Source organism: Alosa sapidissima, chromosome 18 (assembly GCF_018492685.1).
Source record: "Alosa sapidissima isolate fAloSap1 chromosome 18, fAloSap1.pri, whole genome shotgun sequence".
Taxonomy (NCBI): Eukaryota; Metazoa; Chordata; class Actinopteri; order Clupeiformes; family Clupeidae; genus Alosa; species Alosa sapidissima.
In genome coordinates, this window is record NC_055974.1 from 1,377,501 (window position 1) to 1,390,277 (window position 12,777).

The 12,777-nt window shown below is 44.5% G+C and overlaps 2 protein-coding genes across 4 annotated transcripts in view; one reads left to right on the top strand and one right to left on the bottom strand.

The window, feature by feature from the left end:
- The window catches only part of LOC121689932 (serine/threonine-protein kinase DCLK2-like), a 10,605-nt gene extending 6,699 nt beyond the window's left edge, over positions 1-3,906 (top strand). The window contains exons 10-16 of one of the 2 annotated variants that reach the window (XM_042070191.1): positions 304-450; positions 631-764; positions 1,486-1,660; positions 1,778-1,858; positions 2,040-2,111; positions 2,439-2,460; positions 2,813-3,906. In XM_042070191.1, the coding sequence (XP_041926125.1) occupies positions 304-450; positions 631-764; positions 1,486-1,660; positions 1,778-1,858; positions 2,040-2,111; positions 2,439-2,460; positions 2,813-2,829 (648 nt within the window). In that variant the 3' untranslated portion in view covers positions 2,830-3,906. The remainder of the gene's footprint in view (positions 1-303; positions 451-630; positions 765-1,485; positions 1,661-1,777; positions 1,859-2,039; positions 2,112-2,438; positions 2,461-2,812) is intronic. The other variant, XM_042070192.1, reaches the window with a different exon arrangement.
- A 61-nt stretch (positions 3,907-3,967) lies between these two features.
- LOC121689931 (SH3 domain-containing protein 19-like) lies at positions 3,968-11,791 on the bottom strand. 2 transcript variants are annotated; one of them, XM_042070190.1, is made up of 14 exons: positions 11,348-11,791; positions 11,187-11,217; positions 10,766-10,806; positions 10,523-10,562; positions 10,229-10,310; positions 8,951-9,191; positions 7,902-8,675; positions 7,140-7,215; positions 6,828-6,993; positions 5,955-6,206; positions 5,071-5,117; positions 4,802-4,970; positions 4,600-4,652; positions 3,968-4,463 (listed from the first exon to the last, which is right to left on the bottom strand). In XM_042070190.1, exons 1-13 carry the CDS (start codon positions 11,439-11,441, stop codon positions 4,620-4,622), a joined length of 2,046 nt encoding a protein of 681 aa, XP_041926124.1. In that variant the 5' UTR covers positions 11,442-11,791; the 3' UTR covers positions 3,968-4,463; positions 4,600-4,619. The 2 variants fall into 2 exon arrangements, with proteins under 2 accessions (XP_041926124.1, XP_041926123.1); XM_042070189.1 differs by having other exon boundaries at positions 10,229-10,316; positions 11,348-11,787.
- Between the last annotated feature and the right edge of the window lie 986 nt (positions 11,792-12,777).

Sequence of the window (12,777 nt, forward strand, 5' to 3'; positions counted from 1 at the left end):
GCATTTTTGTCATGCTTTGTGGCCCCAGTTACAGTAAACACTAGTACAGCACAACCAGCACACCTTGTACAACTAGACTTACTGCTACAGTGAGCTATTCTTCTGTACGCCCTCTCTCTCCCCCCCCTCTCTTTCTCTCTCTCTCACTTTCTTTCTCTCTCTCTGTCTCTTTCTCAGTGAGGACCTATATTTCTATCATATTCTCTACCACAGCCTCACAGAGATGTGTGTGTGTGTGTGTGTGTGTGTGTGTGTGTGTGTGTGTGTGTGTGTGCACGCGTGTGCGTGTGTGTGTTTCTGCAGGGAGGGGACTTGTTTGACGCCATCACCTCCTCCACTAAGTACAGTGAGTGTGAGGCCAGTGCCATGCTGTTCAACCTGAGCGCCGCTCTCAAGTACCTGCACCAACTCAGCATCGTGCACAGAGACATCAAACCAGAGAACCTGCTGGTACACACACTAACACACACACACACACACACACACTTTAGATATGCCTGCATTAGATCCTTATTCTAAGCAGAAACATCAAACCTGAAAATGTCCTGGAAAAGTACAGTAACACCTTTAGACACACTAAAGGTGCATTGTTATTCATTCACATATCCATGTGTGTATGTGTTTGTGTAGGTGTGTGAGTATCCTGATGGCACTAAGTCTCTGAAGCTGGGGGACTTTGGGCTGGCGACAGTGGTGGATAAGCCTCTGTACACCGTCTGCGGAACACCTACCTACGTGGCTCCTGAGATCATTGCAGAGACTGGGTAACACACACACACATAAAACACACACCGCACACACAGCTCTGGAAACAAATAAGAGAGCCCTGCACATTTTTCTGATGTCATGCTACGATTGCTGAGTGACATTCGATTTTTTCAAAATTAAGAGACCACTGCAAATTTGAATATGACCGTCAACTCATTTGAATGTCACTCAGCAATCGTAGGATGACATCAGAAAATGTGCAGTGGTCTCTTAATGTGTTCCAGAGCTGTACATCAACATTACAGTTAGCGAATTCCAACGACATTATCAGTTGCACACACACACACAAACACCAAACATTACAGTGAGCAAATCCACTTACATTATCATCTACATACACACACACACTTATGAACACAAGGCTGCAGACACTCTCACTTAAGCTACCAAACACACACACACACACACACACAGATGGCCCTGCTGTCTGCTGTAAGGCTTAAGTTGTCTCAAGTGGTTAAACACAGCCCACTGGCCTCATTAAGCAGAAGCAGCAGCGTCATTAACTCCGCTGTCCAGTCTACACTCATTAGACACACTGCCACACTAGGATTACCCACTATGCAGGCACTTCACTGAGCATTACAGCCACAAGATGTTAACCTGGCTACCTCTCTAATACACTTAAACCATTCAGTCTCTTTCTGTGTGTGTGTTTGTCCAATTGCATGTGCATGTGTGTATGGTCCATGTGTGTGTGTGTGTGTTTATATTCAGCTACGGGCTGAAGGTGGATATTTGGGCGGCGGGGGTGATCACCTACATCCTGCTGTGCGGCTTCCCTCCGTTTCGCTCAGAGAGAAACCAGCAGGATGAGCTTTTCCAGAAGATTCTGGAGGGGCGCTTGGAGTTCCCCACCCCTTACTGGGACAGCATCAGCAGTTCTGCTAAGGTCAGCCTAACACACATAGAGTACACGACACACATGCTCACATACATTTAACATACGCATGGTAGGAGATCATGCATGTTTTTTTCATGCAAGTCACAGACATGACGTGTTTTAAAGGATCTGATTGGCCGGATGCTGCAAGTGAACGTGGGAAATCGTTACAGTGCAGAGGAAGTGTTGTCACATCCATGGGTTTTGGTGAGTGAGTCACACACACACACACACACACACACACATGGACACACTGAACTGTTTGATTTCTGATGCAGATGTTTCTTGCTGAAACATGGACATACTTTACATCACCGGTGCCCTGTATGTAACAGCAGTACAAACACACACTCAAACCTTTTGCTCAGTTTCTGCCTGTGATCTGCAGGATGACTCCGAAAACAACGTGAAGGTCGATTCACCTGATGAGTTGGACAGCAACACGGCAGCGGACACAGAGGTGAGAGCGTGCACACACACACACACACACGCACACACACGCACATATAAACGCAGGCACATATGCACATACATTGTAATACCTTATTTAGATCGATGATAAACATATAATAACAGGATCCAAATAATGTTATAAATGGTTCATATCATATATTAATATTAATACTGGTAATGTCCACATTTTTTTCTGTATTAAACCTAAGTTCAATAAATCTATGTTATCAACGGCAGCTATGATGGGATATGATACACACACACAGCAGCATTCCCACACACTCACTTGGTCTCTAACCCATCCATCCTTTATTCTCTCCACCTATGCTGACAGTCTGACCATCTGAATGACAATGGTAGGTAGCTGTCAGTGCATGTTAACAGTTCTCCCTCTACCCATAGAGCCTTCAACTTTGGGCTCTTTTTTAAGTCCTTGTATTTATGCATGTAATGGTCGCTTCCGATTTCCGTGCATGTCTATGTATCTATTTTTAAATCCTAACTAGATCACTTCAGTAGTTGTCAGATTTGAAACCTGAGCAGATGTTTCATAAATAGGCTTTTGGAGATGCATGTCTTTATACATCTCTATTGAGCAATCTCCTGTCACTGACTTCATATTTAACCCAGTTTAACAGTTCAGTTGATCACAGTACACGTTCAGTCACTTTGAAATTCCCTAAAGTGTGTGTGTGTGTGCGTTTTCAGGTTATGGGACTAGGTAAGCGCACAGCGAGCTGCTGACTGTGAGACACAAGACTCCAAACACAACAGCGAGCCGACAAGAGCAACAAACAAACCAGGACTGCGTTTCCCACAAACGCGCTCGTGCTACGACCATCACGACTAAGAGTGTTAAGATTGAAAGCTGCTCTGGTGACCTAATGGCATAACACTGAGACCTATGGGAAATGTAGTCCAGAAGCAACCCACCCACACCAGATGCCTCTCCTGTCACCTCTCCGCTGGGCCACCAGCTGCACTGTGCTGCCGCCACCCTTTTTCTACAGTTGGTCAATTGAGAATTAATAAGGTCTACCAGACATGTCTACAAATTAGATTATTTTTTTGCACTGGATAACATAAAATGATGTGACGTGGTGCAAAATAATAGATATGTTTGTGTCATAAGACAATATGATTTGGTGATAAATAATAATAGATAAGATTCAATCATTTCATACGATGGTGGTTATTTAAATCTGAATTTTCCGTGGTGAGTTTTTCTCAAAAGTGTACCTGGACCTTGTTAGTTCTCAGTTGACACGCTCATCAGTACTCCTCTTCTCTCTCCACATATCCTACAGATAGAGGTAGTCATGTCATAGTCAAGTCTCTGTTCAGTGTGACCATAACTCGTTCAAGCCTTCAGTCATTACGGTATACGCGTGCGAGTGTGTGAGTATGTGGATGTGTGTGTGAGAGAGGTGTTGAGAAAGAGACCGTTCTTGTTTTGCATTTAAGTGTGTTATGAAAAAAAGCCAATGAAATCACAGAAGGAAAACAGGCTAAGATTGTTTGTGTGTGGTGTATAGTATGTAGTGTGTGCATGTGCTCTGAGAAGTCCTTGCTTATTTGAATCTTGTTGTTTTTAAAAAAAAAAAAAAGTGAAAGTTTTGACTCATACACAAACCTGCGTGTGTGTATGAGTGATTGTATGAGTGACTGTGTGTGTGTGTGTGTGTGTGTTGTGTTTGTTCCCAAAGAAATGTGCATCTTTGATTCCCATCCTTAGTCATGTAGGACAAGATTTTAAGATGCTCTTCTGTCAGAGTTTTGTACATTAAAGTTCAGTCCTTGAGCATTGCTTTGGCTCTTACTGAAATGCACACTCGGATCAGTCTCCACAAGAAATACTTGTGGTCACAGTCACACACACATTTATTTGAATGTAAATTCTGCACATACAGTACAGTACAAACCTCTACTCAGCTGCTGACGTAATCTAACAGCAAGTTTATGTGAGAAGACACACATATACACACATGAACATGCACATATTTCCTCTCCTGAACAGACAAAAGTGCTCAAGTAGTAATGAATAAAAAAAAACATTTTATTTGGTTAAAAGATCGAGATGCCACTGCAATCTCTCGTTACTGCTACCAAACATATAGCAATGATAAAATGTGTGTGTGTGTGTATGTGTGTTTGCGTTAAAGATACAGTACTGATATTTCTCACAGTTAAATGTAAGTCTGTTATTTGTAATTTTATTGAAGTAAATTGAAAGGTTCTGGACAGTAAATAACACCCTCACAGTAACACACAAACAGTGTTCCTGACCAATGGTAGTGAGTTCTGCTTAGTCGTGAGACCAATCAGCATCATCCAATAGTGCACGGACAACGCCCCCCACCTAAAACACAAACACACATGCAAACTCACAGATGTGCATGCACACACACAGACAGACCATTACAAAATGTACAAACTGATCAAACACTAACATACAGTTCACACATGCAGACAGGCAAACAGGCAAACACACTCACTCATCAAGAACACGTCCTGTTCAGTCTAGGCCTGCCTCGGCACTCTGAAACATCTAGATGGATGGAAGAGAAGGAGAAGATGAAAACAACAACTTGGACTCGTTTGATCGTGTGCTCCATCATATGTGTGTTTTTGTGGTGTCTAAGGGAGACTATAGAGAACGGGGGAATGTGTGTATGTAGAGGATGTTTGGAAGCTTACGGAATGCGGCTGTGGTGAGGAGGTAAAGCACAGGGGGAATATTCCGGAACGTCCCTTCAAATGACCACGTCCCCACTCATCATTTACATAATCGGTCAACATGATGACATCGCCTTCAGAGAATGACAGCTCATCCTTCTCCCCACGGAAAGCAAAAATAGCCACGCAGCTGAAAAAGAGATTATTTTTTGAAAGGATTTACATAGTCTACCTTGTGTGTGTGTGTGTGTGTGTGTGTGTGTGTGTGTGTGACAGGGAGAAAAACTCACCACATAGCTTGAGTGGTGGATTTCTCCGAGAGCATGATGGAATAAGACTGCAAAGCAACACAACATGCTGATTGTTAACTCTAACCCAGTAAAGCATTCTGTGTGCTGCTCCACTTGTCAGGGTATTTTGGAGTCTGCTGAGGCTCTACTGTGTGGTGCTCTGGTACTCGCTGCGTCTAACTTCAAGGGTTGTTTTATCTAAGATCAATGCCAGTTCCTATGGCCCAGGTCCAGTTCTTCTACAAGAAGATGAGCAGAGTATTGACCCTCCTGTTTGCTATTTCTTTAAAAAGTTTACCAGACATCAGCTCAATTACCGGTACTATAGAAAAAGAAGCCCTTTTCTAGCCTCTTGATGGTTTCCTCTGTCAGCCATTTGTAAGAGTGGGTTGCCTTTTCTTATTGTTATTGTCTTCTGTTTGTTATTTAAGAAGGTAAAGTACTGTCTTTTGGGTTTGATGTAATTTGGTTAGTCAATCACACAGCTGTACATAATATATCACTTGTAAATAAATACTGAAAAACTTTTTAGTGGCTGCTTTGAGACTTGGGGAAGAGGATTCACTGTCCTGTTGTGTTTAAGTCTGCTTTCATGTGCATCAGGGCATTACACTCACAAACAGAAATGCTTTCACATACACCAACATGTGCTTTTTTCCACATCCCCACTTCCAAACACACAAAAACACACGCAGAGCAATGTTATTCACATGCATGCAAACACTGATGGCGATTGCTAGCACTTTCTACTAACCTGTTGTGATGGCCATAATAGACAATATATACACAACACAGAGGTATACACAGATGAAAGCTGAAAGGTGTGTTTGTGTGTGTGTGTGTGTGTGTGTGTGTGTGTGTGTGTGTGTGTGTGTGTGTGTTACCTGGGGTGGAGGGATCTCTAGTGACGTCCCATCAGAGCCTCCTGCTTCTTCACTGCTCTGTGCGTGTGGATTTGTGTGGGTGTGTGTGTGTGTGCTTGCGTTCACAGGCATGTTGACTGGAGTGTGCACATCCGTGAGTGTGTTTACGTCCATGTGTGTGTCTGGACACACATCTGCATGTGTGCCTACATCAGAATGGGTATCCATGTCTGCCAATGTGTCGGTTAAGTCCATCAAATTGAGGTCCTCTTTCTAAAGATGCAAACAAATTCAGAATCAAAAAAGGTATTATTTCTTATTTAGCTCAGGCACATCAGGGTGGTGTTTTCGCACCCAAAGACACCATACAGGAGAGAGACAGAGGACAGCGTTCCCTAAAATACAGACTTGATGAAGCAAAACTATTCAAACTTGGTTCCTGCCTACCTCTAACCTGACTCTCGCCAGATGAATTTCGTTCCGCCTAGCTCCACTCATCCATCTGGGATCGATCCATTGGAGTGGTGTTTCAGAAGGCTGGGCCTTTTCAAAAATCCTTGCATATGATTGGATAAGCCAGTTGTCCGTCATCTATTGACGTGCTACTTCAACCACTCACATCGAAGCCAACCCGTGACGCTGAGAACAGTCTCACAGTTGCTTCTATGCTACGTCACATCTATGAAACTCCTGCCCTGCGTCCTGATTGGCTCTACCATAAAATCTGGTGCCGAAATGACTCTCAACGGAGCTAGGTGGAACGAAAATCATCTGGCGAGAGTCAGGTTAGCCTACCTCCCCCTGCTCAGACAAAGAGTACTCATAACAAGCTCTCCATGATTTGGAGGACTGATTGACTGATTGATTGGCAGAATACCTCCATGATCTGGATACCTGTGAGCTGTTGTAGAGGGGGTGTCCTGGCTTTGGACGAGGTGGTAGTGGGGGTCCTCTCTTCGGAACTCTTTGACCCTGCTGCTGATTGGCTGAGGCTGGGCCAGAGCCAATCAGATCCAGCGGTTTGGCTAGCTTGATGGGTGGAGGACGGACTGGGAGAAATCTGACAATCAGAGCAAACATGTTCATCTTATTTCACTGTTCATCTTTGTATGTATGTGAGTGTGTGTGTGTGTGTGTGTGTGTGTGTGTGTGTGTGTGTGTGTGTGTGTGTGTGAGTCTGAGTGTGATAATGTAAGTGTGTATTACCGAGGAGGCATGCCTGGTCCAGTGTGGACTGGATTTATCTGGCCCTTCTCATCTGAGTCCTGAGGACTGCTCTGGGCTGTTGATCATAAACAGATCAATTTGCATCCATTCACAGGTGTTTGAATACACACATGTGCAGATATATAAGCATTTGTACAAATACACAAACTCCCACATACAGGGTTGGGTCAGATTACTTTGTAATGTTATCGATTACTGACTATAGATTACATGGCAATTTTTGTAATCAGTAGCGTAATCAATAGGATTACCCAAAACATGTAACATAATCTGATTACTTTAGGATCACTTTTTAGACAACTTGCATACGACATACACATTATTATTTCCCACAGTCTTTGCAATATTGCCAAGTACTGAACGTATTTTCTGGAACGGGTTTATCGGTCAATGTCGACGGCTCCCTCTAGAGTTTTGATATGAACCTTTTTCTTGTAAAGAAACTACAGAGGCAATTGGATGATAGTGACATCTTGTGGACAAACTAATAGGCTGCTTGTAAAATTAAAACATTAGTTAAGATATCTTTTATAAAGTTGCATTGTTTGCATCACAAAATGTAATCAAGTAATTCCCAACATTGTAACTATAATCTGATAACACAATTTCTTATTGTAATCTCAGTTGATTATAGTTACTTGATTTTTGTAATCTGATTACGTAATCCAGATTACATGTAATCCATTACTACCCAACCCTGCCCACATATACACACACACACACACACTCTCCCTCTCTTACGTGTGTTGGTGGCTGTTGATAGGCTCCTCCTTCGGGGCTGGGGCTGGGGGGGAGGGGGGGACCCTGACGCGGACACTTGAGTATGCGTGGGGGTGTGCGTCTGCGTGGGGGTGTGCGTCTGCGTTGGAGTGTGCGTCTGCGTTGGAGTGTGCGTCTGCGTGGGGGTGTGCGTCTGCGTGGGGGTGTGCGACTGCGTTCTCATGCGGGGCTTGGGCTGTGGCCGGGGACTCATCCCACTGCTGCTGCCGCTGGCCCCTCTCTCCTCGTCCTCCTCCCCCTCACCTATTCGTCCACCGTGGTCACCGGCGTCACTTTGCCGTTGGCTGGACTCGGGTCCGAAAACATCCAACAGGTCCTGAAGATACTGACTACCGACGCACACACTCTCCGCCCCCAAACACACACCCTCGCTCTGCGCACACACACTCTCTGATTGGTTGTTTGGCTTGCTCACTGCATGCTCACACCCATTTGATGGAGGCACTGCTCTTTCGCCACTGACAGGCTGGGCAACAACTATCTCACTGTTTAGAGACCGGGACTTAGGCATGCAACTGTTGATTGGCTGTATCATGTGACTCTCACTGCTGATTGGCTGAGAGCCAGCTACCTCTTCGCTCATTGGCCGCAGGCCTGCTCTTGAGCGGGGCCGAGGCCTGGGACGGACCGGCTCCTCCTCTAGCGGCCGATCTGTGGGTGTGTGTGAAGGTGTGTGTGGGTCCACGTCTGGTTTTGGGGGGCAGAGCGGTTTGGGTGGCCTCGGAGGTCTTCTGACTGGAGACAACAACAGAAAAATCGTAAACACACACACACACACACACACACACACACACACACACACACACACACACACACATACAGGTTGATCTCATTAATGCACATGTTCATCATACTTTTGTAAAATTAATAAGCACTCTCAGAAACTTCAATGATGCTCATTGCTATTATGAAACCGCATGCACAAACAGCTATTTAATTATTATTTTCACACACACACACACACACACACACACACACACACACACACACAGAAACCCTGATGCACTCACGGGCTGGTCTGGTCGCTGGGTTGTCTACTAGAGTGGGTGGTGGAGGGATGGGTGGGGGTGTGGGTGGAACATCAGTCTGCGTTGCGATGGTGGAGCGTGATGGAGTGGGAGATAGAGAGGGAGGCGGAGAGGGAGCGAGGGATGAAGTGGTGACAGGAGTCGGAGAAGGAGAGGGAACGACAAGCTGCTGCTGCTCACGACTCTTCTCTCTCAGCACCTGTTCATAAGAGGGGGGAGGAACCTGTGTGTGTGTGTGTGTGTGTGTGTGTGTGTGTGTGTGTGTGTGTGTGTGTGTGTGTGTGTGTGTGTGTGTGTGTGCATAATGGTGGAGGATATAGTAAGTGTGTGTGTGTGTGTGTGTGTGTGTGTGTGTGTGTGTATGTATCCAATATCCAATGGAGGATAGTGTTTGTGAGAGTGTTGGAAGTTAAAGATACATTGTGATGTGTGTATGTGTGTGTGTATGTGTGTGTGTGTGTGTGTGTGTGTGTGTGTGTGTGTATGTGTGTGTGTATGTGTGTGTGTGTGTGTGTGTGTGTGTGTGTGTGTGTGTGTGCAAGGGAGAGAGGAGGTGAGGGTAAAAGGGAAAAGGGAAAATAATCATTGAGTATGAGTATGTCATGGGGGAGAGTTAGTTGTTTGTTTGTTTGTTTGTTTGTTTGTGTGTGTGTGAGGGAATTTGTGTATACACAGGTGTCCATAAAAGAGAATGTGAAACAAACAACCACATTCAGTCGCTGAGTCAGTCAGTTTTATGACTGGTCACAGAGTATAATCCTCTAAACATTAACCACCAACTCTGGACATCTGAAGCCGTTCCTACCGTACTAAGCTCTACCGTCTGAAACATGCATTGCAACCCTACTTGTTAACCTCTCATATTTCATGTGAATTGATGACACACCTATCCTCGGCTCAACAGCCACAGGAATGCTCAGACAAGTGGAGTGTGTCTAAAATACATAGATAGATAGATAGATAGATAGATAGATAGATAGATAGATACTTTATTGATCCCTAGGGGAAATTCAAGATGCCACCTGCACTGCAGACCAGTGGAGTGTCTCTAAAATACAAATCTATGGTACCTGCACTGCAGACCAGTGGAGTGTGTCTAAAATACATATCTATGGTACCTGCACTGCAGACCAGTGGAGTGTCTAAAATACATATCTATGGTACCTGCACTGCAGACCAGTGGAGTGTGTCTAAAATACATATCTATGGTACCTGCACTGCAGACCAGTGGAGTGTGTCTAAAATACATATCTATGGTACCTGCACTGCTGATGGTGGAGGGGCCGCTGGGTACCAGGCAGGAGCCATAGGTTCTGCGGAGAGGATGGTGATCTGTGGCCTCCTGTGGCTTATGTGCAAATACAAACATGCACACAAACACACACACACGAGGTGAAAGGGATCAAATATACAATCCACACAAATATGTTTTACAATACACTGAATTCCAGCTAAGAAGGGTGTGTGACTGAATGACACAAGATTGTTTCCATGCATAAGTAAATACACTAAAATAAAGTTGTGTTCATATTGTGCAGTATGTGTCTGAGTTACCGTCTCTCTCTCTGCTGTTCCTGAGATGTGCTTCTAGAGGCTGATTTAATAAAACAGGAAAAAACAGATCATTATGACAGGTATACACATAATCTCCCTCTCTCCCTCTCTCCCTGTCTCCCTCTCTCTTCTCTCCTATCTTTCTCACACACACACACACACACACACACACACACACACAATACTGATACTGAAAAGTAAAACTCGGTCACTTCAGTTTACGAAATAATAATACAAACTCACTCCTCATGATGGCAGCCCGGATGGAGGAAAGAGCTCCTTGGCTGAGAGACAGGGAGAGAGAAGGGGGGGGTTGTACAATGCTGTGTCAAACTTTTGGCACACAGAAAAGAGCACACCCACCCCAGCCCAGGAGACACAAACGGCTAGAACACACACAAACACACACTTCAAGTGATTGTTAAGCAATACTGACACAGATTTTCTCTGGAATTTGTCGACAAACAGTGAAATCTCACAAATGGAATACATCTTTCTGTCTCTCTGTCTCTCACACACACACACACTTTCTCACTCACACACTCACACACAGACCACTAAGCAGAAAGGCGCACACACACAAAACATAAAACATTAGTAAGGTATAGGCCTACACATTATGTAGCCTTCCCTACACATTAAAATTCTGAATACATAGTAATACCTGGAAGGCTGCTGGTCTGGTTTATTTCTCTCTGAAGGACATGGCAGAAAGAGAGAATGTTGCCATTTAGTTTTGCAAGCCAGACAATAATTTCATACCAAAACACACCGGATTGTATAAGTGTGTTTTAATGCGTCACAACAGCTCTATCGCATCGTTACCTGCCGATGCGTTTGATCGAGGGTGTCTCCTTCCACCACCCGAGTCCCGAACATCCCGCATACTCTGCTCTTGTCCGCACCGCGCCTCGGCCATGAAACTCTCCCCACTGCAGTGAACTGCCTGAACCGGTAATTCGAGCCCTACTCGAACATAAGTCGAGAAAGCATACAATGAAAGAGAGAAACTGTTCGACAACAGACGTTCAACGTTGCCAGTGCTGTCGTCTCAGAAAGTAAACCCGCCGCAAAACTTCACGAACGATATTTGAGGCACGATTCAGCACTCTTGGTTTTGTTTACCGAGGGGCAGAAAACTACAGCCTTCTTCTTGGGCGGACTCATCTGTGGTCCTTCTTTCGGGACGTTCATACGTCTGTACGTCAACAGGAAGCGAGTCTGCAGTGGTATGCCTACTGTCGCATAGGGAATCAGGGATACAGCAATATTCCCCTTCAACAAGTTACTTAAGCCTACAACCTTAAAACCGTCAACCTTGAGTAAACATGTTTTTAATCTTGCCGCAACCTGTGCCTTGTTAAACAGCTTCTCAAAGAGTCCCACTTGTGAATGCATGCTTGACATCAGTTTCTCATTCAGACGAGCTTGGAGTATGAAAATCTGAATTTGTGCTAGAATGGAATTTCCTAGCCTCATTGAAATTGACAAGTTTTTTGTTAACATTCGCTAATATACTGTGTCATAATAATGATTAATACCGCAACCTTTAGGTCTGAAAACGGACCACTTGAACCCTGATTCACATGTCTTGTTTCCCAAATAAATCCTTATTTTTGGTGAATTTTGTTTGTTGTATTAGGTTGAATGCCACATTTAGGAGATAGACATGGGGATAGACAGACAAATGATCAAGGCCACAGACAATAACAGGATTTGGGTAGCGTAATACAACGGGAGACCGCGTGACAACGGCAGCCACGGCATCAAGCCAGATTCGAACCTGCGATGCAAGTGGCACAATTCCTCTTATACTCGGCAGAGCAACCTCTCAATAGTGCTAAGGAGGGGATGTTTTAAAGGAGACATATTATACCTCCTTTTAAACAAGTTAGAATAGGTCTATGGGCTATACAAAACATGTTCATAAAGTTTTTTGCACAAAATCAATCTCATAAGAGATATCTGGGGATCTCTGCAGCCTCTATTCTTGCCAGCTTCAGTCCCTTTCAGAATGAGCTGTTTAAGGGCTCTGTCACGTTTATGCAAATAAGCTATTGCTGGCCACGCCCGCCTGTCAGATGTTTACGCTGTTTATTTTCTTCATGTGAAAACCTCCACCACTCTGGTGAAAATGACAGATTACAGAGGCGCACTCTGGCATGTTCGAAGTGCTTCTACGTGCTCCTAGGACATGCTCCTACATGCCAAATTAGGCTTGGCTTTTAGCCGTTACCCTGTTCAGCCTGTTACAT

Excerpts from the sequence above, each read along its gene's own strand:
- LOC121689931 (XM_042070189.1), bottom strand. The coding sequence starts at position 11,441 with ATGGCCGAGGCGCGGTGCGGACAAGAGCAGAGTATGCGGGATGTTCGG. Across the intron at positions 10,563-10,765 it reads CCGGGCTGCCATCATGAGGA|CCTCTAGAAGCACATCTCAG; the intron begins GTGAGTTTGTAT and ends TTATTAAATCAG. Across the intron at positions 6,994-7,139 it reads GGACCAGGCATGCCTCCTCG|ATTTCTCCCAGTCCGTCCTC; the intron begins GTAATACACACT and ends TCTGATTGTCAG.